Consider the following 27,627-nt stretch of genomic DNA (forward strand, 5'->3'; position numbering starts at 1 on the left):
GGCTGCTCACCTTGTGTCATGTGCAAACAGTGATTGTGCTTAGAGTGCCTGCGCTTATTTTATGTTAGTTAGGTGCATGTGTTTTTTTATGAGTCTTTGACAGACTACATAACCTACTAATATTTACATCAGCTAAACTAACCTAGGAAACATTCTACTAACACCATTTTTGTGTCTGCTAAATAACTGTTCAGTTGCTGTAGGGACAACGCTGACACTAATTCAATAATCAGACAACAGCTGAAATAGTATAGCGCTATCAGGGGTAGTCAAATCATAGATACCAAGACCAAACATGAAACAGACATGAAAATGGGCTTCCACCATAGGTCTCAAAATCAGGCACAACCCAGAAGTGCAGTATGTAGGTCTGAGTATAGCGTGTCCTTTCCCTGTGCTTTGTTATTTAGGTGACAATTTCAGTGGATGGAATACTGACCACAACAGGCTACACGCAAGAAGACTACACCATGCTGGGATCAGACGACTTTTTCTATGTTGGAGGCAGTCCCAGTACAGCAGACCTCCCAGGGTCACCAGTCAGTAACAACTTCATGGGCTGCCTCAAAGAGGTAATTTACTTATCTTATAAGTCAATATTGACAATTGTTTACATCTTTGATTAATACTAGCTATTTCAATACATTTGGGCTGTTTGTTTTGGCAATCATTGCTCTAAAAGCAATGATGATAGAATAAGATTAAACCTCAACAAATTGGAAATTTCCACTTTACAGAACATTCTACAGTATTACTTAACTTTCTTCATTTTATGGACATTTCTTAAAATAAGAACGTGTTCTCTATAATTCTTAAGTGAGATGGAGTCGAATTCTTAAGAGTGTTGAGTACCTGATAAATGTTTGATTTTGTAGGAATTGTTTAGAATATCTGTGACCAAAATATGTACGATGTAGCTAACATTTTTGGACGTGATCTTGAATCTTGAGCAGAAAGGTAGAAATTTGACAAAAAGACTATCTTTAATGTCATTGTGAAGTCTTCTAAAATGAAAGTGTTTATTTTATTTGTTATCAGTAAAACAGGATTATGCTGTGAAATAAGTCAGAAACTGCATTTATTTCAAAAGGCATCACTAGGGAGACAGGGTGGTGACAAATGATCATATAATTGAGTTGTTAGCCTTTTCATAACATTATTTGTAAACAAATTTATCAATTCATTAAAAAAAATTGCCTCTGTTCACTCAGCTTTTCAGTCAGGTAGTGAAGGACCTTAAGTAATTCTTGAAGTACGAAATACCTCAATTCATGGTGCTATGTACAAAGGAACAAGGTGTGCACATGGGGACACCGGCTGGGTGGCAGATTCACAAAGATTTGTCACAACTCAATGCAGCAAGACAAGTTGCTGTGCTGCATCAAATGAGAGGGCATGAATGCACCATATCTTCTTAGATATGGCACATTATTGCTCGCTCCATTGCTAGTGCCAATCTAGGCACCTTTGCTCCATGCTGCAATATTGCCTGTGTTACAGGCAGAATTTTTTTTGTGGAAGAGGGGACATCTGCTGGCACGAAACACTATCCTCTGAGGCATTTTCCTCTATCTACGTGTGATGCAGATAAACGTGTTACTCCGCGCTAGGAAGGTATGGCATTTTGACACATTCTCAGGTTTACTAGTGTAAGTACATCTAGGAATGCACCAAAAATCATGGGTGGATGCATGGGAACACTTGTGCTCCACACATGAAACACCTTCCTTGCACAGAGTAATGCAACACAGCGACTTTCACTACCTTGCGCTACGCCCGATTTACTATGGCAAGCAGAGCCATGCAAGGCACGGTAAATATGGTTTAAGGGCTTGCATTTCCTTGTGTCGCCTTGTGTGACGCAAGGACAACGCAATCCCTCATAAATCTGGCCCTATGTGTTCAGTTCGGTAAATTCACATTTACTCATCCTGAAACTGTAATTTTAATGATTATTGTACCTTGCAATTGGGTATTAAGGCTGCTTTTCTGCTAAAGATCCACAACAATACACTTGCAGTGAAAGGACACGAGGTATGCCATTTCTAAATTGCTAAATACATCTTTTTCTGTTCATCTGTTCACATATTTTCCCATTGTTTCTTTAGAACCTGTCATGTTGTGTCATGCAGTTTTTTATGGGAAATTATATTCTGGTATACATTTGTGGTTCTAGGGCTGTATTGAAAAACAGTTTTTGCTGTATCACATAAAGTAAGCAACATAAAGTGAGCACTGGAAGCTCCTATTGAAGATATGGGACCGTATCAATTTATGATACAGTTTTGAAATATCCAGACATTTCAGTAGTTGATCTTGACCAACACTATTTTACCACATTAGACAGTAATAAATGGTTGCTTCTTTTCAGAAGTTTCAAGGCATTTACTGATTTTGGGCTCAAAATGTAGACGATTTGTTGCTTGTAAGCATAAAATATAACAGGTTGCATCAATCACATCGCAATAAAGTTGAACAAAAATATTGTAGCACAAATAAACAGAACACATCAGCAGAACAACAAAATACCGCACAACAAAATGCACAAACAGTTTCATCACATTTTGCATCCTATCGACTCCTGTTTTCATAATTTTGTGGTAAAAGGTGTTTGGAGCAAGCACTGCCCTAACCTACCACCATGAACATGAAATGGCTGCAGTAAAACATGCTTTGTTATCCAGCTCATGATTTCTTAGACAGATTGGGTTCATCACTGTCTTAAATTATAGAGGAGATGGATTGGTGCTACTTTAATGACCTTAGACATTGTAAGAAGTGCACATCTTTAAGTAAAGGGTGTAAAACATTTCCACTTGCACACAGGGATTGTGCAAACGCTTTGGTAGAAGAGCGCATGTCTTTGGTTTTAAGCTTGGAATATCTTCAGTGTCTCATATTTATATATATATAAATATAAGGCTTGTTCACGGTTGCGTAAGTCTGTTTTCTATATCAATTTATACTCCTCCACACATTAGCCCATAATCATCACATTATTTACAAATATACACAATATTTTCGTTCCATTGATTAGTCATACAAACACCATAGTATCCTCTTTACATTTGTATGTTGTTTAACCACATGTATAGGCTACGGTTATTATTACTTTCACTACTGTAAGTCTCAGTGACTTAACTGCTATGTTCAGTATATCAACCATTGGTATGGACATTGGAAACCATTAAGGTCGTTAAAATGTGCATTTACATTTTTAGTTCCCCATTTAAAAGTTCAATGATCATTGGAAAGTGTCCCTTCGCAGTAGAGAGAGGACATAACACTCAGGTTAATTTCGCCTAAATGGCTTTGTTTATTTCTGTAAATCCAGATTGTTTATCAAGGTTGATGTTATTGAACCTAAGTGGTCTTTCATGTGATCTGGTCTTCTATCCATGGTTAGACTTGGTGTTTTGTTCAAGAGGATATAATTACTGATATGTATTCATGTTATGGTTGTTAAGTCGTGTTCTCTTCATTGATCATAAATGGACAAAAAGGTCTTCATCGGCATTAAGACCCAAAGGTTGTCTAATTCGGAATTAGATGATCATCTTCGATTCCAGTCATCACAATTTTTGTGTCCTGTCCTTCCCCTCTTTCATGGATGGGGACATGTGCTATTCCATGGTATTTCATGTTCTTCCAGGTGAAGTTTTCATGTGCCTCAAGACGTTTGGCCATTGCATAGTTAGTATCACTATTCGAGACTGCCCTAATGTGTTTGAGTATCCTTTTTCCTAGAGGACAGATGATTCTTCCAATATATTGTTTCCCACAGTCACATGTGATCATCAAGACTCATGTTATGCACGTAATCCTATGTGTGATCATGAATGGTTTGATTTTTAAATCGGTAAGATACTTAGGGCATCCTTAGGATGGCGCATCCTGATGTAAAAAGGACCGCCCGCCATAAGTGCAGCGGTCCGTGGGGTTGATTAGGATGCGCCCGCCACACTGGCTGGCTCAGCTTGCATTTTTAACATTGCGGTGGGCGGTGCTTTCAGCATCACCCGCCACAATGCCAAAAATGCATGTTGTGCATTTGCATGAACAACGTGGCAGGCACTGCGCGGTGCCTGCCGCATTGTTCATGCAATTGCAGCCCATGTGCACCCCCACCTCCCCCAACTTCTTGGGGGCCTGCAACGGGCCCCCGAATGTGAATCCTGCATGCATGCCTTTCTCTGGCGGCAACGCCGCCATGGAAAGGCTGCTCCCTGCCTGCATACAAATATGGAAATGGGAGGCGGGCGGGGGAGTATGTCGGGCGGATCACCACTGCCATGAGGGCGGTGGCGATCTGCACGACATACTAATGGACCCCTTGGTGTTTTTTCGAAACTTACAGGCTTTGCATTGATCACACTTCGTGAATCCTCTTTGACGGTCTGATAACCATGTTTCTTTCTTTGATCTTACAAAGTGACTTTTGGTAAGTTTGTCTTTGAGGGATGGGTCCTTCCTGAACGAGATGTCAACATTTTCGCTTAGATTCTCTCCAAAATCTGGATTTTTCTTTACTAAATTCCAGTGTTCATGATTTCTTCTTATTGAGTCATGTTCTTTGTTTTACGTCATTCTGAGTTTGATTTTATCGTTTTTTTCTTTTTTCTTCTTTAGATCTTGTTTACTAATTAGAGTTTCTAGTTAGACTTTTTTTAATTTTTTTAATTCTGTTTATTGTTTTTCAACCAAACAAAAACATTCTGATCATCATTGCGAGCAGTAAGTGGTAGCAGCACAGTTGTTTCTCCAACATTGATAGCATTAGACCAGTTTACAGAATATATCAAAACATCACATTATATTAGCATCACATTAGGGAGTAGATAGCCACCCCCCGACTCCGTGGACTCATCTCCCTCACTTGCCAGCCTAACTTTCCCACCTATGCATGTAGGTCGGCCTGTGGGTAACCCCTCACACTGTGAGTTTGATGCGATCTGTGCCGCTTGCAAGCACGCTGTTAGTTATATCTGAAGGTCCCTCATTCAGACCTACATACTCTGGGCCTACACCCTGTCTCCTGATTACGTCCGGCAACTCAACACAGAGTACATAATGTCAATACGTATCTCTAGCAAGGATCCCGTACCACCAACCCCAAGTATTCTCTTGGGGGATGTCTGCCTGGTTATGAAATAAGTGTCACCTAGGGGAACTTCCATGTCACTCCCAGCACAATGAAAAGATTTATTGGGAAGGAACTTCTGCGTCAGGGGAATCTGGCCCTTGCGGGCATGACAATAAGTAGCATGTCAAGGGGGCCCATATATCCCTAGGTTTAGAGGCACTAGGCAACATTTCAGCATATGTGGTGAGTCTTTCTTGGCAAGCCACCAAGTCATCTACCAGGTCTTAAATGTGGGCGCCCGTCCCCTACCCCAGCGACAGGCCTCCCGCCTCTTGGCCATAAGTAGGGCAAGAGCAACGTATTTACGATGTATCGCCTGTACTGGTTTGACATAACCAAGCGACGCCATCAGTGGCGTGGGTTCAATGCGTGTATTCGTCATCCGAGCCAAAGCATCAAAAACTTGCCCCCAAAACTCATGCACCGCCCGGGCAGTCCCACGCCAGATGAAGAAAATCTGCCCCAGGAACTTGACACCTATCGCATCTGCCCGAGTCCCGTAATTGATATCTGTGCATCTTGGCTGGAGTGTAATATAATCTATGGAGAAACTTATAATGAAGTATGCGGAGCCTGCTGCTAGCCGAGACCCTCTCAGTTTGAAGCAGCAATATTCCCACTGTTCATCCGTCAAAATGAGTCCCAGTTCCTTGCTCCACCGCGTACGAGAGAGCGTGCCTGTCCTATATATTAGAGAGACAAGGCATTTATTTGAAGTATTTCTCAGTATTAGTTGAAGCGGGGCTAGCGCCTGCCTCTCCACCGGGAAGTCCGGAATTATAGACCGAATTCAAAGTCGAAGGCGGATATATAGAAAGACATCCATCGGGGTCTGTTGCAGGCCCTGGAAGACATGTTCGAGACTCCGAAAGCGTCCATTATGGAATATGTCCCCCCAAGTGTTAATACGGGTGCGCTCTTTGAAGTGATGAAATATTGTTTCTTGGAGCAGGGGTATACTCGGGTGGTAACTGAGAGGCAGCAATGGGGAATAAAGTATGACGTCATTCAACATGCGCCCTATGCGTTGCCATGCCAACGCTGTGCATGTGAGTGTGGTCGGCTTCCTATCTCTGGACGTGATCGGTTCATACACCACTCCCTCTAATGGGGTAGGGTGTGCAAGCCAATGCTCAGCCGCTACTTGCAGCATATACCTATGCTGCTTCACCCAAAACCATACGTAGTGAGCTTGCGCGCTAAGGTAATAGAGTTCAAAATTCGGTATTCCGAACCCACCCTGCACATACGGCCTAATAAGTATCTTCCATTGCAGTCTCGGCTGCTTCCCTCCCCACACGAGGCGCGTTAGTTCTGATCTAAGCGTCTTGAAAAAATAGTCCCCCGGATAGTACGGGATATTTAAAAATAAATAGAGCAGCTGGGGAAGTATTACCATTTTAATTAGGGAGGCCCGCCCCGCCATGGAGAGGGGAAGTGTTATCCAGCGATTAACATTTTCCGATATGTGAGTCATCGCAGTTCCATAATTCAAGCGCATAAGTTCCTCCCTATCTTTTGTGACCCGAATGCCCAGATACCTCAGCTCGTCATCGCACTACTCTAAGGGGTGATTCAGCGGAAAGTGTAACGTCGCCGTTGTCAACGGGAAAATGCAAGACTTCCCCTAATTAATTTGAATCCCCGACAGAGCCCCGAATGTTATAAATTCTCTTAGTATCGGGTTCATATTTTGTTGTGGGTCTCGTATATATAGCGTGATATTGTCGGCAAATAGTGATATAAGAATCTGGCGCATATTACACCGCAAAGCCTTGTCATTGTGGTGTTGTCTCAGCTTCGCCGCTAAGGGCTCTATTGCCAGAGCAAAAAGCAATGGGGATAAGGGACACCCCTGCCGGATGCCTCTAGTAATTTGGAAGGCCGGGGATGGATGAGCATTAATGAGCACTTTAGCTACCGGTGAGTGGTATAATAGTCGAATCCAGGACAAGAAAAGGGGCAGGAAACCCATCCGCAGCATCACCCCAAAAATATAATCCCATTCAATGGAATCAAACGCCTTAGTGGCATCCAAAAACACAGCAGCCAATGGCAAATCCGGCGAAACATTATTTAGAATGGCAAAGAGCGTTCGCAGATTATGCAAGGTGGCTCTCCCAGGCACGAAGCCCGATTGATCTGGGAGAATCAAGTTCTCCATGAGCAGACTCAGGCGTGTGGCAATGAGTTTGGCCAGAATTTTAGCATTGCAGTTAAGGAGAGAAAGCGGCCTATAGGAGTCACACTGCCGGGGCGATTTCCCAGGTTTAAAAAAAGAGACAATAATAGCCTCCCTCATAGATGCAGGTAGCCGGCCCACCTCAAGGGATTCCTCATACACCTTACGCAATATGGGGGCCATTAGATCTATATATGTTTTGTAGAACTCTATCAGGATACGATCCGATCCCACGGCTTTCCCTGATTGCATGCTCATGATAGCATCCTTGACCTCGTCCAGCTCGAATGGTGCACACAAGAATTCCCGTTGCCTATCACTCAGCCAGCCAGCGCTACATCCCCCAAATAACTCTCCAACTCCAAGCTGTCCCTCCCCTGGGTGGTGTATAATTGATTATAATGGTGCATAAATGCCCTCAGAATGCGGTCAGTATCACAATAAACCATTCCGTCTGTGTCCTCCAAGTCCATAACATAGCCAGAGTAGCGAGACTTCCTAACCGTCTGTGCCAAAGCCTTACCAGGCCTATCTCCCTCCCCATAACAGCGCGCCATCCAGAATTTACCCCAGAAACGAGTCTCCCTCTGCGCCATATCCATATATTCCGTGAGTGTCTCCCTAAACTTGAGTTGGGTATCGCTGCTTGGGTCCGAGAATAATTGTGCTTCCAAGGGCCTAAGCTTCACCTCCAATCTATTCAGAGTATTGGTTATGTCCTTCAGCACTCCCGACGCTTTTGCAATACAAAAACCCTGGAGCGTGGCTTTGAACGCCTCCCAAATAGTCTCCACACTATCCACCAAGCCTCTGTTACTGACAAAAAAATCTTTTATCTCGTCTCGCAGCTCTGTCTGGAAGACTGTGTCCAGTAAAATGGGAGCATGCAGTCGCCAAGCCCGGCGAGGCGTGTAGAATTCTGAGAAGGCCAGCGTGATCTTAACAGGGGCGTGATCCGAGTAAGTTCAAGCCAATGCTGCACTTGGACTATCGCTGGTCCCACACCTCAGGATACCAACCAATAGTCTAGCCGCGCCCATGAAGCTGCCTGTGCCGTGTAATGCATCCCTCCCTAGCGTGTGGATGGGTGTGCAGCCAAGCATCTATTAAGTGATAGGCGTCTATGGTATCCTGGATAACTGCGCGCGCCTTAGTGTAATGATGAGGAGCAGAATGTGATCTATCTCGACTAGGATCATACACTACATTAAAGTCCCCTCCCCATATTATGTGGCTAGATGCTATATTAAATATCTTAGCCCATAGTGAAGTGAAAAAGTCGGGTGCATCCACGTTCGGACCATGGCAACATGCGAGTGTGACCGAGACCGAACCCAATATCCCCCACGCAAGACAGTATCGACCCTGCGGGTCACAAGTGGTTCCAGCTAGTTGAAACGGTACCTGTGTTTAATGAGGATTGTCGTCCCCCTTGTGTAAGTTGAATAGGAGGAGAAAATTCTATGCTCCGCCCATCTATGCGCAAAGTTGCTCGGTTGGTGGGGAGTGAGGTGCGTTTCCTGCAACATGGCAATGTGCACTTTGTGCCTGTCTAGATATGCTAATATGTGTCTTTTCTTCCTCGGGTCCCCCATGCCTCTGATATTCCATGTGATGATGTTTAATGTTCCAAAGTCTCTATCAGTCATATTCCATGACATTCTCCATCAACTGGCACGTCGCCCTCTAAATATTCATCTGTTCTCTGTTCACTATGATAAGTCAGTATCTGAGATTGCTTAGTATGCTCGCATTCCAATACAACAGTTAATATCTCTGAATCATCAAAGTAGAAATCCTGTGTGATGATTATCATACAAATAACACAACATGCCCAGTCTCTACCCTCCCCCACCCACTGAAGCAACCCCAATCTGCCAGAAATATTCACCCGCCCGCCCTCCCCTAAGCCCAACATAGACAAAAACAGCACTACCGCCCCTACAATGAGCATGTAGTGAACACTCCCCGGGGTACACCCACAGGAGTAAGTTACTAGGTGGTGGCACAGATACCTCTCACCCGTGGAGCCCATCGCTGATGACCGATCAGAGCTCATGCAGGCAGAGGGTGCCCGATGCACAATGGATATTGCTCAAAATTGGTCCCCACCTGGAAAACAGAAATAAAAAGATACGTGTCTCTGCCTGTGAATCCGTTCTCTATTTGGCTTGCGCATCCCACGCTATACGTAGCACAGCTATGCAATAGGGCTGGTGTCCTTACTAGTCCTCTTCCGTTCCTGGCTGTGATGATTGCACTGCCTCCCTCCGTGCGATTCATGCGCTTGAGTCACTTGAGAAATTCCTCCACCTGCTGCGGCTTAGTAAAAAAGTGTTGTTTACCTTGATGAGTTACTCTGAGCCGCGCAGGATATAGTAACGCATAATCTATTTGTGCTTTCCGCAGCTTGCTCTTCACCTCCACAAATTTGCGCCGCTGCTCCTGGACCATCGGCGTGAAAACGCATTTCCATCATAAGACAGAGTCTGTTTGCTTCTTGCAACTCTCAGAGCTACATCTCGGTCTCTATAGTTCAATAGCCGGGCTATAATGGGCCGTGGTGCACTGCCGGGTGGGGGTCGAGGCCCCAGGGATCGGTGGGCCCGCTCTACAATAAACTGATTGGAAAAGGACTCGGCTTCAATTGCAGATAACAGCAGTTTCTCAACATACTCTTCCATTTTCCCAGTGTTGGTCGACTCGGGAATACCCATTACGCGGATGTTGTTGTACCTACTGCGTGCTTCCAAGTCCTCATTCTTTGCGGCAATAAGTTTTAGAAGCCTATCCATGCGGGCTAACTGCGTTGTATGTCTGGACGTCGTGTCTTCTGCGCCCGAGACACGCAGCTCTACTTCCTTTAAGCGGTCACCGTGCCCCTCCAATTCATGTGCTATGGCATCCATTTGTGTCGACATTCTGTCCACTTAATCGACAATGGTGGCAAAGCCCTGCCTTACCTCCTGCAGTATACTCTGCACATCAGTATTGTGTGGCGTCGCCCCCCCCCCCCCGGGCCTCAGCCCCTTTTTCGATGTCACGATCATCCGGTAAGGCTCAGGGGATTTTGTTTGCTGCTTCGAAATTCCGCTTAGGCTGTCTAGTATCCGACTTGCCCATGACTGTATATAGCGGCTGCAAAGGGATGCACCTCCAAGCTGCTAGTTTATTCTGTCCCTCGTCTGGAAGGTCTAGGAGCGCTCCCCACTGTACCCCACGCTTATGCCACCCAGTGCCAGGGAGTGCGACCCGGCACAACAGCGGGGCCTCCGCTTCCTCACTCCTTCAGCGATAGTCTTGCTAGCACAGTGCTCCTTATTCTCCTCCCTCTCCGCACAGTGCCAGTAATATAATTATGCCGCCAGGGGCTCAGTCCCCCCAGACCCCGCACTAAGGCCCTGCCGTGCCTGTATATGCTCATTCACAAGTGAGGCCGAAGGGGCAGTCCCGACTCCTCACACAGCTGGGCAACCCCGTCACTAGTGGCACTATATGCCAGCACGCCAATATGCAGACAGAAGCCATCAGTCCAGGTGACACAGGGATGCCCAGTGCATTATGCGGGGGGTAACACCAAGTATCATCACCAGTAGCACTCTATATCTTGAGCATCACCTTATAGTGCCTTTTAGTCCCCTGTAGACGATCCTCGCGCTTAAGAACCCTTGCAGCTACAGTTCAGCACTGAAAGGTGGACTGTCCACCTCCTCCTGACACAAGACAGGGACCGCTGGTGCTCCTTGCCTCCTGGTGGAGACTGCGCCATCCGCGACCGCCCAGCTATAGATCAGACATGGCGGAGTTCTCCTCACTCCATCCACAGTGTGATGCGCCATTTGGGATCAGGCCAATAATAAGCGCTGCCCCGCAGAGGTAATTACTCCCCCTCTACGTTTCTGTGTGGATCGCTACTGGGTTTCGGGCCATACTCCTATTGTCCGGGGTAGCGCGCCAGCGTCAAGCAACATCTCAGCTCCTCCAAGCAGTACGGCACGCATAAATATACAGTGCGCACCGATCGTCTGGGCTCCGATTCTGGTAGGACTCCCGGCACACCTCTGGGCCCCATCTTCATTCAACCCCTCAATCAGCCACGCCACATGTCCCACTGCACTCACCGCAGCGTGGGTCGATGCCTCCCCCGCCGATGCCGCAACAAGCAGAAGGTCTCACCCCGCGGTAAGCCGCCGTTCACGGCACTGCGTGGTGTTCTCCTGGCCGCCACCTGAGCCGCACCTCAGGGCCTGGGCTTCACAGGTGTAGCAGCGGACTCGCGTAACAGTTGAGACCGCTCTGGGTCACCTCGCCGCTCCATCTGCACTCTCCGTCATATGTTTGTGGGACCCGTTCAGAAGCGAAATCCATCGCAAATCACCGTGGCTCACAGTGAGTCTGCAGGCAACTGAGACGCGTTGAAAAACAACAATCCCAGGCAGGAAAAGACCAATTAAGCAGGATAAATTACGGATTAATTCACCGGGTTGCCGGAGCCTCACATTTGTGCGGCCATCTTGCGTGTGCGCCACCTAGCGCCCCCTAGTTGTGTTAGATTTTCTGTTCTTCTCCTTCCTTCTTCAGAGTCTCGTTAGTTGTAGCCTCTTTGCTCGAATTTTTTGATTGTTGCCTTAGATTTTTCTTTGAAGACATTGTCATCAGTACAATTTCTGTGCATCCTTAGAAACTCGCCATATGGGATGCTCTTTTTTAGGGCTCGAGGATGGAAGCTGGACCCCTGTAGGACACTGTTAGTGGCAGTCGGTTTTCGGTATACTGCTGTTTTTATATGGTCATTCTCAATATAGACTGTGAGACTCAGAAATTGTACCTCTTTTTCACTGATGTAGCATGTGAAGGAGAGACTGACATTATTTTGATTTACTCGGGAAAAGTACTCCAAAAATGCATTTTTGGTGCAAATCCAAAATATGAATCCTCCTGACAGACCGATAGTGTTCTCCTGTGATTCTTTGTATGAAAATGTATCAAAATATGTTGATCAGTATTTGGCACCAATAGCACAAAGCCTAAGCTCATACATTAGAGACACAGGGGACTTTTTGAAGACATTAACAGGGATTTGTTGGAATACAATATACATATTGGTGACTATAGACGCAGTTTCCCTGTACACATCAATTCGAAATAAAATTGGTCTAAAAGCATGTAAATACTTTTTGAGGCAAAGGCGAATATCAGAATTGGAGCACACTCAAATGCTGCTGTCAATGAAAGAAACATGCTCGACAAACAATGTCTTTCTTTTCAATCATTAACTATTTAAACAGCAATGTGGGACCATGATAGGCATGTCTTTTTTGCCCAACTATGCCAATATTACGATGGGATGGTGGGAGAAGACATAGCATGGGGCCCAGAAAATCAGATGAAACTGGAAAAGGTAATCCTTTGGGTCCAATATATCGATGATCTCTTTATAATATAGAATGGGACAGTAGAAGAATTCAAGACATACTATCAAAAACTGAATCAAAATGATGTAGGCCTTTCCTTCACATGTACAATGAATAAAAAAGAGGTTGCCTTTCTAGATACATGGATATATACAAAGAATGACCAAATTCACTCAACGCTTTTTAGGAAGGAAACTGCGACGAATAGCATTTTGCACGGCACCAGCTTTCATCCCAGATCATTATTGGAAAGCATTCCTTATGGACAATTCCTAAGGATGAAGCAAAACTGTTCAAAGGAAAAAGATGCAGAAGAGAAAATTGTCAAAACATCTTCAAGATTGAGAATGAGAGGCTATAAAAACATAACACTCAAGAAAAGCAAAGAAAAAATTCAGAATAAATCTCAAGAAGAAACCCTAATTCCCAAAAACGAAATGGCACCATCAAGAAAAGGAAATCAGGAGACTCCAAGATTCATCATGACTTACAGTAAAGAGAGTGGTCAAATTGGGAACAAGATACAAAAATACTGGCATCTGATTGCGAATGACCCAGATATTGGCTCACTACTGGCATCCAGGCCATTGGGGACATATAGGAAAACCAAATTCTTAAAAGATCTACTAGTGAAGAGTCACTTCCAAGAAAGTCCAAAATCAAACTGGCTCTGGGATCAACAAGGAGGCTTCTAGTAATGAAACACGTGGAAAGCCTGCAAAAAAGGGACAAATTGGAGAAATTTTCAAGATCATGATGGAAAAACGGTGGAAATCAACCAGAAAATCACATGCACAGCTAAATTTGTGATATATGTCCTCAATTGCAATTGTGGGTTACAAAATATAGGGAGTACCATTTGCATGTTGAAAAAAAGAATCCTGGATCACATCAGGGCCGTGAAACCAATGATATGACATATGTAACAGCAAAATACATGGCCCAATGCCAAAATAGTAACTGGAAAGCTATGACCTTTTTTGGATTTCATGCAGTGATACCATCAGAACGTGGTAGAGACAAAATAAAAAAACTTCAACAGATGGAATCACGCTACATTATAAGATTGAGAACTAAGGCGCCATCAGGAATTAATAATCATGAAGAATTATATGTACACCTGGATTGAATGAAAAATAAATCACAAGAATATTGGTACATGGATACAAATGTGCTAAACATGCCTTTCCATCTGAAAATCGCTGACAACGATAGAATGTGTCCAAAATCAGCACGAATGAGTCGAATTGAAACCCTTGTCTATGAAGGAAACACGGGTACTATGCCTAAATTGTGCAGGTAACAGACAACTGTTAAATAAATAAATAAACAATGCCGCTATAAATAATGGACGATGATTCCAAAAAAGAAATTCCAATGAATACCAAATACAATATTGGATAATACAGCAGTGACTTAATGATAAACCGTTGACTCTCAAGGGATACAGTACTATACGGATCATGATCCTCGTTAACTCAAATAGATTGACTCTCAAGGGACACAGTAGTATATTGATCATGATCCTGGTTGACTCAAATAGTTTGTCTAACTCATGTAATATCAACAGTTAATATTTCCATTGTAAATATTTGTAAATAAAGTTTTTTTTTAAAGTTGCACTGCATTGCCAATAATGCCACATTAAAGGATTAAGTGGTATGTATAAATAGTGCATTGGAAAAAAGACTCACTAACCGTGACAAAGGTCATGCAAGGCTAAAACGCATTGGTGAAGCATTACAAGTGTAATTAAAATCGGAATCCAGAGTGCACCCTTTTTTGTTTGAAAATGGAATCGGGGCTTGGAGTCGGTCCCTACGCCTGCACCCGCTGTTGTGTGTGCTGCAAATCTGAATCACATTGTGCAATATATATATATATATTATATGTTCCAAACGAACATCCAACCCCTTATGGTAACATGAAATCAGGCTCACCAGCCAGTCCATTATTAACAGTCCTTTAATCCTGGCACAGCATAAGGCGTTTCAACTCCACACAAGTCTTAGTTATGTGCCCATATGTGGGTGGTCACTTGTTTTGTATTTAAATATTTATACATCAACAGTGACGAAGGACCACTGTCATGGTAAGGTACCTCCCATCCTGAAGAAAACTCATAATAGAAAGTATTTCACTAATGTATATATACAAGAATTACCTTGCTGCACTACTTTGTGGTCCATGCTCCGTTGTTTTGAGGAATTCAGAAGTGCTGACGGAGTGAATGCTGATATATATATATATTTATATATATATATATATATATATATATATATATATATATATATATATATATTCACTGAAAAAACCATAGGTTTCACACATGTTATAGTTAGCTGGACATTTTACTGATAAAAAACCAATGAAATTCCCCCGTTATAGTTACTGCAGGCAACTATAACTCACGCGACCGCAATCCTCTGCTGATGCTAATACTGTATTTAGACACTTATTTGCCCATGTCTTCTTCCATTAAATTTTAGCTTTACATATATTACAAATATTTTTTTTTCATAAAGACACATATGTCATCAGCAGAAGATTGCGGTCGCGTGAGTTATAGTTGCCTGCAGTAACTATAACGGGGAATTTCATTGGTTTTTTATCAGTAAAATGTCCAGCTAACTATAACATGTGTGAAACCTATGGTTTTTTCAGTGAATTTGCAAGGTTTTTTAAATGCTAAGTTACTTTACGCCATTCGTGGCGTGCGCGCCCAGTTAACGCAGTTCGTTCCGTGCGCGCACGGTGCGTTTCACGCACCGTGCGCGCACAGTGAGCACGCGGTGCGCTTCGCGCACCGCGCGCCCACTTTACGCAGTTAGTGCCGTGCACGCACAGTGGTCACGCGGTGCGCTGCGCGCACCGCGTGCCCACGTTAAGCGGGATGGGCCATGTACGCACGATGCGCTTCGCGCACCGTGCGCACATGGGGGACATATTTTGCGCATCTTTGTGAAATGTATTCTTTGTTAACTTCCTACCTATGATAAGCCATGCACAAATGGTGCCCTTCGGGCACCATTTGCACACGGGGTAGAGAGAATGTGGATAATTTTTTTTTTTTACTATTTTTTACCGTGCACGTACGGTAAGCGTAATCGGCGATTTTCGGAAAAAAACAGTTTTTTTTTTTTGGGCTTGGGGGTGGTTTGGGGACCCCTGTATCAATGCTGGGTGGTTAGGATCTCATTAAACTGCCTCTTTACACATTTTTGGGGTTGGTTTTTGCTGCCCTACTCAGGAAGCGAGAGAGAAAATGGCGGCCGCCGCTTCCTGGTTTCGACCGATTCGAATGTTTACTAAGAACTAAGAGCCAATCAGAATCGCGCTCGCGCACGCCACCGTAAGCGCACCGTAAGCTGCCACAGATATATATATTGATTTAAAGGCTATTTTCTCAGAATCTACTGAACAGATTTACACCAAACCTACAAAAGACACTTCCTTGACCTGGGGACTACCTCTCTGCCAAATTTCATTAAATTCTGTTCAGCCGTTCGGGCTGTAGCCCTGTCTAAAGGTCCTATGGAAAAATGCATGGGAAAAACACGTTTTGGGACCCCCCTTTTATCTCAGCCCCCGCTTGACGAATCCCCCCGAGACTTTCAGGGTAGGAGCGGAGCGTAGCGCCCCACCTATTTTGAAAAATTTGCAAGGATTCGTCGACCGGCGCCAAAGTTATTCAAAATAGAATGTTGCGGATTTCCTATGGAAACGTGGTCCTAACTATAACTACCTACTGGCGACCGCCAGTAGGTAATATATATAAATATATATATATATATATATATATCTATATGATCCTTGCCGTCAAAGTAGGAAGCGTGTTTACAATCCTTTTATTGCAGCTCCTACAAACACTAATGCCTTTTGGCTGTCTCCAGCCTTTCTGTGTCAAAGTGTACAAGGCCTATGAGCTCGTGGAACATTTACAAGCATTCTTCATAAATATAGAAGAAAAACTTCAATACATCCTTACTTCTAGACAGCTTCAAAAGAACAGATACGTTCTGACCACCTCATGTGTTAACAGTTTCAACTATATTATCCAAATATTTCTATTTGCTTTTTTTAAATTATTTTATCTTTTTTCCATTTTTTTTTGTTGCTATTCTATATTCATTCACTTTTAGAGCGCATGGAGTGTTATCAGCTAGTACCAGGCCAGTGCCCCTTCACAAAAACTCATCTCTTCGCCTCCTAATTCCATTTACATTTCTAACTTCCTATGGAGTTCTTCTCATTACAGATCTTTGTTCTCTGTAGAGGTTCCTTCATTTTCTCTTGGAAAATATTATCATTCTCAATTTTATTAGAAGTGTTTCTCCTCTTGGCTATAATCTTGCTTTGCTGTTTTTTTAGCTACTACCTGACATTTTCTACGGCCCGTGTCGTCCGCCATTATGTCTTTTGTTCCTGTTGTATATTGCTTTTCTTTTCCCCAACAGCTACCAACCTATGTCTTCCACAACCCGTATGTAAAAAGCTCTGATACCCGCTTGGGTCATGTTCGCGCTATACAAAACTTAAAAAAATAAAATAAAGAAATAAAATAAAAATACCCTCCGGTCCTTTAAATCACAACTCGTTCATCAACTCTATGTGCAAAGTGGCATAATTATAGCAGCTATATATCAGTAACAGATTTCCAAATATTTAAACTAATTCTGCAGCATGTCTCGATAAAGTGCCTGGATCACAGTTTCCAATAAAGTGAAATGAATATTACAATTCATGTAAACATGTCACTCGAGAATCTGCAGAATTGCAAAGAATATATATAAACAGTTAAACATTGATTTCAAAATATTACTCTTTAAAAATGTAATTAACCTCACAACATAGCACCATAAAAAAGATAACTCCACAATTTTCATTGCAGCCTGACCATTGTGCAAATTCTCCAAAAAAGCATCTAGTGGTTGGTGGTGTGTGCTATAAGACTGAAAATATTATAACCCATTGCAAAACCTTATCCCTACAGTAAAACATTTCCAATTCAGGCAGTATAAAGTTTCTGAATGTTAACAAATCTCTCATACTAATGGCTATCCAATAAATGCCATTTCCATCTATAGGGGAATCATCCCACATGTACTTCCATCTTTTCATCTCTATTTAGACCTGCCGGAAACTTGGCATGTAAATATAATATGTATCGCGATCCCGGAAATCTTAGTTGCATCATCCCTATTCCCACCTCTTACATTAGTGGATACTCTGTCTACTACAGAATAATTCAGTCTTCCTGGATCACTATCATGTCTTTCATAAAAGTTTCTTGCCACTGGATAACTAAAATTGGTATTCCTTATCTCCCTCTGGTGTTCTAATTAGTTTCTTTAAAGGAAAGATGGCAATTCCTACATACATAAGGGGACACAGGCAAATCATGATATACACACAGTGATTAAATTGCTGTTATAAAAAACATTAATCTTCCTCTAGTATCCATCTGAGGTGGTATTCTTGTGTATTGAAGACTGTCTTGCAGGCCTTGCAGTGATTGTATCTGAAGAATCTCTTTGATTTGGTTTCTGATTTGTAAAGAAATAACTATATGTTAGCTTGTCCCTAAGGGTTCTTCCTTATAAGTTATAGGAGGTATTGTTGGTAATTCCTGTCCTATCACTGATTCACTTTTGACTATTGACCAATGTTTTCCCAACACATGGCTTATTTTATATGACATGGAATTATAGCATGTAATAAAACCTCTACCTTATCATTAGGATATAAAAGCGTGTTTCTAGTCAAATTCCCTGCTTTCATATCCACTGTATTAAAAGTTATTTTTGTGAAGCCTCTCTTTAGAAATCTTCCTTTCATATGGGTCAATTGTTTAGTATATTTTGTTTCCTGACTGCATATCCTATTCAACTTGAGAGTTTCCCCATAAGGAATATTTTCCTTTGGACTCTTCAGCTGTTGGCTTTTAAAGTGCAAAGTGCTATTACCAGCGGTATCTTTCTAATTTATAGACGTGTGAATTTTACCCTCACAAACCATTGATGTAATATCCCAAAATGTTATTTCGCACGAACTCATGGATGCTCTAATTTTCAAATTGAAGGGATTGTCATTAAGCCTCTCATTTTATTCACATGCTCTTTCCTCTGTATCATTCCACAGTAAAAAAAATTATCTGTATACCGGGTCCAGGTTAAAACATTTTGTATATACTCCTGATTGTCGTCCACACACACAGACACAGATATGTATGTATATTTCAGATAAATATGCACACACAGAGATATATATATATACACACCAGATGTATAAACTCACACAGATATCATATATAAATATATTTATATGTATATATGGGTGTGTGTATATATATTAATGCATATATATATATATATATCTCGCTCCGTTACTTGCTCTCCTACTTATCGAGACAGAACAAAATATATATACACACTGAAAAAACAGTCAGTGGTGTCGCTAACCATGTCATAAATGATTTAATATGTGAGGTCATAAGCACTGACTTGCAAGAGCATAAGTTATAGTTAGCTCAGTTAACTATAACTGATGAATTTCAATGGTTTTGTACGAATTATATCTGGCCCTAACTATAACACCCCTCTAACCTTTGGTTTTTTAACGGAATTTCCAAGTTTTTTAATCTATTAGGCGCGTGTGCAGAGAGGAGGAGAAAGGAGACAGGGCATCCGACCAGCTCTCAGCAATCCCACTGTGTGGGACTTACTGCTGGTAGCAGGAGGGCTTCTTGGCCCCCAAGGACCATCAGCATCCAAAGGGACTTCGTCCCCCAACAAGTAGTACAACAGGAGGTGCATTTGTAGAGAGATGGAGATAGGGGGCGAGACCTCCGACTATCTCTCAGTCATTCCTGCTGTGCGGGACCTATTAGAGGTAACAGAAGGGGGTGTTGGCTCCAAGGACCTTCAGCAGCGAAGGAGACTTCATCCTCCCACCATCCTCCCACCAGTAGTCCACCAAGAGGCATGTTTGTGGTGGGAACTATGAGATCTCAGCAATCCCTCTGTGTGGGACTGACTGGAGGTAACAGGAGGGGTTGTTGGCCCCAAGCACCCTCAGCAGCCAAGGAGACATCATCCTCCAACCAGTAGGGCACCAGGAGGAAGGTTTGCACAGTGTTAGGGAAAGGGGTCAGGGCCAACTATGAGGTTGCAGCAATCCCGCTGTGTGGGACTCAATGGAAGTAACAGGAGGGATTGTTAGCCCACAAGGACCCTCAGCATCAAAGGGGACTTCAACCCCTAACCAGTAGTGCACCAGGAGGCGTGTTTGAAGAGTGGTGGGGAAAAGGAGCAGGGCCTCAGATGACCTCTCAGCAATCCCACTGTGCTGGACTTACTGGAGGTAACAGAAGGGGTTGTTGGCCCCCAAGGACCCTCAGGAGCCAAGGGGACTTTAAACCCCAACCAATAAGACACATGTTTGCAGAGTGATGGAGAAAGGGGCTGGGGACTCCCTCGAGCTCTCACCAATCCCACTGTGTGTGAGTTACTGAAGGTAACAGGAAGGGTTGCTTTTCCCAAAGGACTCTCACCAGCCAAAGGAGTTCATCCCCCAACAAGTTGTGCACCAGGAGGCCCAGTTGCGGAGTGGTTAAGAAAAGGGGTAGGGCCTTTGGTGACTTTCTTGGGGCTGGCCTTTTTTCTTTTTTAATTAGGGGAGGGGCCAAGAGGCCCCCCTCCCGATGCTCATTTTGTCCTGGGGACACTCATTCCCTGGGGGCTGACCTTATTTTAAAATATATTTTTATTATGGTGGGTAGATGCACTGTCCCCCTCCATGGGCCGCTTTTAACCCCGGGAACCCCATCCTCTGGGACACGACCTTTTAAAAAAAAAGCATTTTTCTTAGGGGAGTGTGGCTGTGCAGGCCCCCTCCCCTGGATGATTTCACCCTCAGGGACCCCATCCACCAGGGCCAGCCTTTTTGTTTTAATTTAATTTATGATAGGGGAGGGCCGGGCTGATTTCAGCCCTGGTGCCCCATTCCATGGTGTCCAGCCATTTACAATTGGGGGAGGGGGCTGCATGGCAACCCTTCCCAGACCAATTTCTGCCCCGGGGACCCCATACACTGGGGCATGGGCATTTGTTTTGGGTGCTAGGACCATGGGGGGAGCCTGAAGGCCCCAGCTCTCCATTCCGTCTCCCTGTGTCCTGAGAAAGGCAGCATTGCTTTCAGACACAGGAAGCTGCTAAACATTAATTGACAGGGGGCAGAAAAAACAGACACATGCTCTGCTTTCAGTGAGCAAGAGCATTTTCAGTGCTCTTGCATGCTGAAAGCAAAGTGTTTGCTGTGGCTTGGTAGAATTGGTAAAGCTCCCGCCACTGCAAACAGCTATGTCCTGGGGGGAAGGCACCTCGGGACAATGCAGGAGCCTGTCCTGTGGGGGTGGCCATCCCCAGGGGCATAAATTGCATCAATTTAGAAGTTAGCCTCTGGAAGGTAGTGGTCCCCGGGGCAGGGTGTCCTTGACAGACCCCCTACATTCATTCATTTTAGCCCCAGGGAGGTGACGGTCCCTAGGGCTGCGAGGGTCATGTGGCCCCCCTTATTTTTAATAAATTGCCCAGGAGAGATGATGATCCCCACAGTGGCGCGGGCCCCTCGCATTACTGTTATCTATTGCTCAGGGAGGAGGTGGTCCCTGGGGGCTGTCGGGGAGGCCATATGGCACCCCCATTAATGTTATATATAGCCCCAGGTAGGTGGCAGTTCTTGGGGCTGCAGAGAGGCTATACGGGCTCCCCGCACATACATTTTAAGTATACCCAGGGAGAAGGCAGTCCCTGTGGTGCAGACAGGCCCAGTGGTCCCACCCGTATAGATGACTTTAAGTGCACGGGGGAGGTGTGGTCCCCAGGGGCTGCAGGGGACTATGAGGGTCCCCCTCATTTATTTGACATTTGCCCTGGTGAGGTGGCTGTCCCCAGGGTACGGGGGCCGTGTGGACACCACAGCATACTATAACCAGTGCCCCGGGAGGTGGCTGTCCCCGGCGCTTTTATAAGCCTTAGGAGGGGAGCCTACAGGGCCCTTCCATCATCATTTGCGCATGCCCCGGGACCTGGCCACCCAGGGGCTTATTAGGAAAGAAGTGCGGGCCCGTGCTTCTTTTTTTATTAGTTTTCAGCAGGAGCCATGGCTCAGGCTCAGCTCCTACTGCATTTATTTATAGAAAAAAATGTTTTTCTCCTGGTAGGGTCCCTCTATGACCCTCTCAAGAGGCATAGGGGGCCAGGTTATTTTGTACCCTGCCCCTTCTCATCTTTTAAAATGATTTTTGTGGAACTCCGCGCAAGATGAGTTCCAAGAAGGCTGCCAACAATTCCCAGTTTGAAGTGTTGGCAGCCAATCATTAATGAGCACGAGGACTGTTGGACCCTCTGAGGAGCCGTGTCCAAATATATACATATTTGGATTTTCCTTAATATTTCCTAAACTACTGAATGAATTTACACAATTTTACAAAATGCTTACTTTCTGGACCAAAAACTATCTTTCTGCCAAATTTGGGGGCCTATTATCAAGGATGGCGTTAAAATTATCGCCGGTTTAGCGGTAGAAAACTGCTGCTAAAGCAGCGATAATGGGCTTGATAATATGCCCTGGAGAATTCCCATAGAAGCCCATGTTCACACTAGAACATGGGCTTCTATGGGAATTTACAAGGGCATATTATCAAGCCCATTATCGCCGCTTTAGCGGCAGTTTTCTGCCGCTAAACCGGCGATAATTTTTAACACCGTCCTTGATAATATGCCCCTTGGTGTTATTTCATTCAGCAGTTATGTAGTAGTATCTAAACTTTCTATGAGAATTAACATGGGGAAATTTAATTTTTGTGACCCCCCCCTGTTTTTCTCGGCCCTTGCTTGACGGATCTCCACAAAACTTTTAAAACAGCAGCTGAAGTGAGCGTCATGCTAGTTTTTAAAGTTTTGGAAGGATTTGCAAAAGATGCCAACATTATTGGCCCTTTTGGTACATTTCATAGCACTCCATGTGCAAAGCATGATGATAAAAGCTCAAAGTAATTGATGTTTATAGTAATTATAAAATGAAATATTTTTATTAATGTAACTTTTTCATAGACACTCCTTAATTTGTTTCCTGTTGATTGTGAGGACAGTGCCCAGCAATTGGAATTATAAATCACAATAAATGTAACATTACCATTTAAAAGTGAATTGCATATAGAGTAAACTAACACTCAAAAAATAAACAACATTAAAGTTAGTTAATTAGCATAATCAAATTGAAATACTACATAGCAAAACTGGAAGCATGCAATTGTTAATAATGGAGACTATTTCAAAGGATGACTCCTTCCTTGCAAATAACAAACCTTCTATCACTTAAAATGGAATCACTTACTTTATTCAGCCTGAATAGCAAACAAGAAGATGAATTTCTGTGGTAAATAAGTGGCAAGTGCACTTGAAAGCTACCAAAAAAGAACTGACCACGGTGTTTTCATCTATCAGATACTCTTAAAAAAGAGGTTAAAGACACTTTAATGGGGTTTTCCTGCAAACACAATCATGATAGAAAAACAGGAAAAACACCAGGAAGCAAACATACAAATGTAATTGCAACATTTCCTATTTAGCTAATAGAGAAGCTTTCATTTTTCCATTGGGATTGAAACCATAAGTGCAGGTGGCAAATGATACACAACATTTAAGCCGTGTCTTGCTTCTGCCCTGTTGGACTTGGCCCTTTTGGCAGGTTCACCCCTAAACGTTTTGCCTTTCCTGTGACCCGGTATTGGTGGTCCAGTGTGCGTGCACTCTCAGTGCATGTGGTGAGATTGGTCTGCCCTCCCATAGGAATGCTTAGGGGTTATGTGTGTCCATGGTAATTCCTGGTGTGAGAGGAGTGCAGGGTCGAGTTTAGTATGGGCGAACTCATGACAATAAATGCTGCGCAACGGTGTGCGCAGATTTATTGTGATTGGTGAAGAAGTGCCCCTTTTAGAAGCTGGCATTTCTGTGTGCTATATTTCCTCCCTGTCTGATGTGGAGTGCATGTCTGGCTTGTGATTGACAGGTGCTGGATGGTGTGGGGAATTCCAGGAGCCAGGGTAAGTCAGCCCAGTGGTGAATAGAGAGCTCTGCATCTAGATAGGACCTGAATAGGGCTGTGCCTTCCCTCCACAATGCTGGCTCCACCCCCTGTGGTGCGTCTGAGCACCTATCCCCCACCTGACAAAGGTGAGAGGAGCTGAGCACAACAAAGTGCTCCAAAGCTCCCCCAAACCAGTTGCATCTGGTTCCCCCCCCCAGCCCTGTGCTGTGTCACAAAGGAAAAGGGTATAGAAAAAAAGGGGCTGTGACCCCATGAAAATTTTCTCTGTTGTTGTCCTGACTTGAGGGGGGCCTGCTGCTGCCGGGCTCCAGGAGGAACCGCCACAAGGGACTGCCTCCCTGCTGGAGGGCCCTGTGTGCTTGCCTGCCTGGGCCCAGCCTTTGCCCCCCTTGACTTAAACTCTAGCGCCTTGTGAGCGCTTTATTTGTAATTTCTGAAGAGCGTTTTATTTTTCATTTTGAAGAAGCGCTTGACTTTTGTGCTGATGAGCGCTGTGGTTCTGCCCCATGAGGAATGCTGGGGGCCGGCAGCGCGAAGCTGCACCGTGTAGGATTCCCCTACTTTGCATGGGACAAGCGGGAGCCCACCCTGCGTTTTCGCCACATCTTGAATTTAATTAATAGCGAGTGCCCACCCCGCGTTTTCCCATCTTGAATTTAATTAATAGCGGGTGCCCACCCCGCGTTTTTGCCACAGAACGGGAGCACACCCCGTATTGCCTTCCCAAGGAATTCACCGCCGCGACCTGAGCTAAACCGGAAGTCAGGCTACCTTCCGGGGGTGGGCTGCGAGACAGAAGCTGAGCCTGGCCGGAAGGGAGAGGCAGCACAGCGGATGGCGCGCAAGGCTCCCAAAGGCCGGGGAGAGCCTCGCTGGTGCTGAAGTCAGGCGGGAGCCCACCCCGCCTACATGGTCCTGCTGCCACAGGAAAGGAGAGACCCGATGGTGAAGTAAGGGGCTGGAAGGAGCCTCGCTGCGAACGGAGGCTTCCCAACTCCAGGTGAGGCTGCCGGTGCCCTTCAAAAGAAAACCCCGAGCTTCCAGTGAGTGAAGGTGCTTGTGGTGGCACAGTGGAGCCAGTGTTGTGTGAATCTTTACAGCGGCATCGCTGTGGCGGGCCGCTGCAATGTTCTGGGGGCATTTCTTCAGATAGAGTCCCCAATGGGGACTCCCCCAAGCCCCGTTGGTGCCAGCACAATTCTCCACAGCTGCCCCGCTGGACAGTGAGCAGCCGCGACATCTGGCAATCTTGGGTTTCCGAGTCCCAGAACGGGACTCCAAAGTTGAGGGGCACAGTTTATTTTTAGAGTCCCCGAGGGGGCTCCCTAGGGCACAGGTGCCAGTACCATTCCCAGCTGCCCTGCGAGAGCGCAGGCAGCTGCTACATGGGGACATAGTTTATTAGAGTCCCGGAGAGGGGCTCAGGGGGCACGCTGGTGCCCGTGCTCATTTTCACAGCTGCCCAGCACTTAGTGGGCAGCTTCCATGTTTAGACCTGCGCGATTGCGCATGTTGCTTTGCTGCTTTTTGCAGCGCGCCCTGACATTCTGGACTCAGGGCATTTGAGCCCCCTTATTGAGAAGGCTAGTTGGCCAGGGGGACTGGGAGGTTTGTAGGGCGCCAGGCCCTAATGTGATTATGTGTTGCTAGGAAATGTGATTCATGTAGTATGATTTACGCACCCTATTCTATACCTCTAAATGTGGTTCCTATGATTATGAGGTTGTTTTGTATATCATGGTTTATGCTAGTGAGATTATGTTCCACCCTGTGATTTATGCCCCTAATGTGAGTTATGCTTAGGAGGTTAGGGTCTAATGCGTTTAGACTTATGAGATGATTGCATAAGGTGTTTATGCTGGTGAGGTTGGCGCAGAATGTAATTCGCACCTGATGTAGTTTATGTTACAGGCTGATGCTGAGTACAGTGGTTACCAGTAGTTACTGGTTGTGTTCTATGTTTATGATAAGTTCTACATCTACTAAGTTCACTTTGTGATGGTTCTGACAGTGGTCCAGTTGGTCCTGTCAGGTGTAAATAATACCTTGTAAATATAATCTAGTGCCAGGTGGCACCGTGTATAATATATATTTACTATTCTAATGTGTTATGATAATACAAAGGCTATTTTTATATATAACCTTGTGTGGAGTTCCTTTTGTAGTGTGCCTGGGATGTTGTTGCTGTGTGCGTGCGCAAATGCTTTACACATTGCCACCGGGATAAGCCTGACTGCTCGTGCCAAGCTACCAAGGGGGTGAGCAGGAGTTATCTTTGGCATGTAACTCCCTTGCCCTGACTAGAGTGGTGGTCTGTGCCTGGCTTTGGCGCAAGCCTTTGCCAACCAGAGATCCCATTTCTAACACGCCCTCTGAGGACAAACACTTCACTGCATACTACAGCTTCACTAGCAAAGCGTGTAAACTGGAAAATCCATTTCAACCCTCAAGATTTACAGATTAAAACATTAGTAGCAAGAAATCAATAATGCATTGGTCTGTGTTCTCGAGGTAAAGGCTGTTCATTTAAATTGAACACCTGACAAATGACAATAAGGTTTCTGCCATTCCTTGAGATTATGATAAACTCTGAAACATATTGCAGCCTGTTCTTCTCAACTTGGGCTGAACCTTCCATAAAAATATTTCAGGAATACCTGACTGACCACAAAACAAGATGGCAAGACGTCCTCTAACTGCTCTGACTTCCTTGAAAGGGATTCACTAAAAGATTTGCATCAAAATGGCGGTTAGGCACCAAAGACATTGAGGTATTCACATTTTCAATACAGTTGGTTGACTGATCGGTTTGCTCCAAACACCAATCCACATTACACTTTCTGACCAGGTCTTTAAAACTCTTAGGAGTTCTCCTGGATTGGAAATTCAGAACATACCAAAAAGCTTATGCCGACTCAGAAAAGTCTAACACACAATTTTGCAGCACATTTCACATTCAGAGATGGGCCTTATTAGTTGCATCAAAATGTAAAATAAAGGGAATTGCATACAAAAATACATAGTACTGCAACTTTTCAAACTTTTGAAGCATAATCAAAAATGTGAAGACTTTCATTAGGCAGGGTCCCCTTGGTCTGACAAGCTATACCTGGAAAGCTGAGAAACCGTTTGCCTTTAGCCCTTTCTCTGGTTTGTAGAGAACAGAGGAATGGAACGTTTTTGTTAACCTTTTCTGCCTACTTTGTGAAAAATAGATCCTGCCAAACATAAATCAGGGTTTTATAGTTATTACCTTTGACTGTTTCTTAAAACAGTAAAAATTGCTAAGTCCCATAGAAGATCTGGTTGGGGTTTTTGCTACTTAAATCTGTAGAAGATAAAATGTTCCTGGTTTTATCTATTGAGTGAACTTTCTTTAAGGATCTGCCATTGAAACATACATACATTTGCATCTCTGCATCTTTAGCTTTCTACCTCACTGCATGAGCACAGCTTAACTTTTAACCTCCTTGAACCCCTGTTAGGTAAAGTGTAGTGTCTGTCTATTACCTAAAGTTAATCTCCAGAGAAGTGGTGAAGTCCTGAAATAACTTTCCTAGTCAGGCATAACCAAAAATCTGTCTTAATTTCACGCATTCATAGGCAGGACCCCAAAAGAGCAAGACCTCTTTTTTGTTTACAGTGTTTCACTGTTTCATCCATTGACCGTCATTAACCCCTTCGGTGCTCATGACGGAACGGTTCCGTCATGAGCCACGGTTGAGCTGTGCTCATGACGGAACCGTTCCGTCATGACCACGCCCGCGCAAGAAACC

At 44.3% G+C, this 27,627-nt stretch overlaps 1 protein-coding gene across 9 annotated transcripts in view; it reads left to right on the plus strand.

The window, feature by feature from the left end:
* Positions 1 to 27,627, plus strand: part of NRXN1 (neurexin 1) — a 1,628,124-nt gene that overhangs the window by 647,948 nt on the left and 952,549 nt on the right. For all 9 annotated transcript variants that reach the window (XM_085612721.1, XM_085612723.1, XM_085612729.1 and 6 more), the window contains one exon: positions 411 to 572. In XM_085612721.1, coding sequence (XP_085468847.1) covers positions 411 to 572 — 162 coding nt within the window. The remainder of the gene's footprint in view (positions 1 to 410; positions 573 to 27,627) is intronic.

Source organism: Triturus cristatus, chromosome 6, assembly GCF_964204655.1.
Source record: "Triturus cristatus chromosome 6, aTriCri1.1, whole genome shotgun sequence".
In the NCBI taxonomy this organism is placed as follows: domain Eukaryota; kingdom Metazoa; phylum Chordata; class Amphibia; order Caudata; family Salamandridae; genus Triturus; species Triturus cristatus.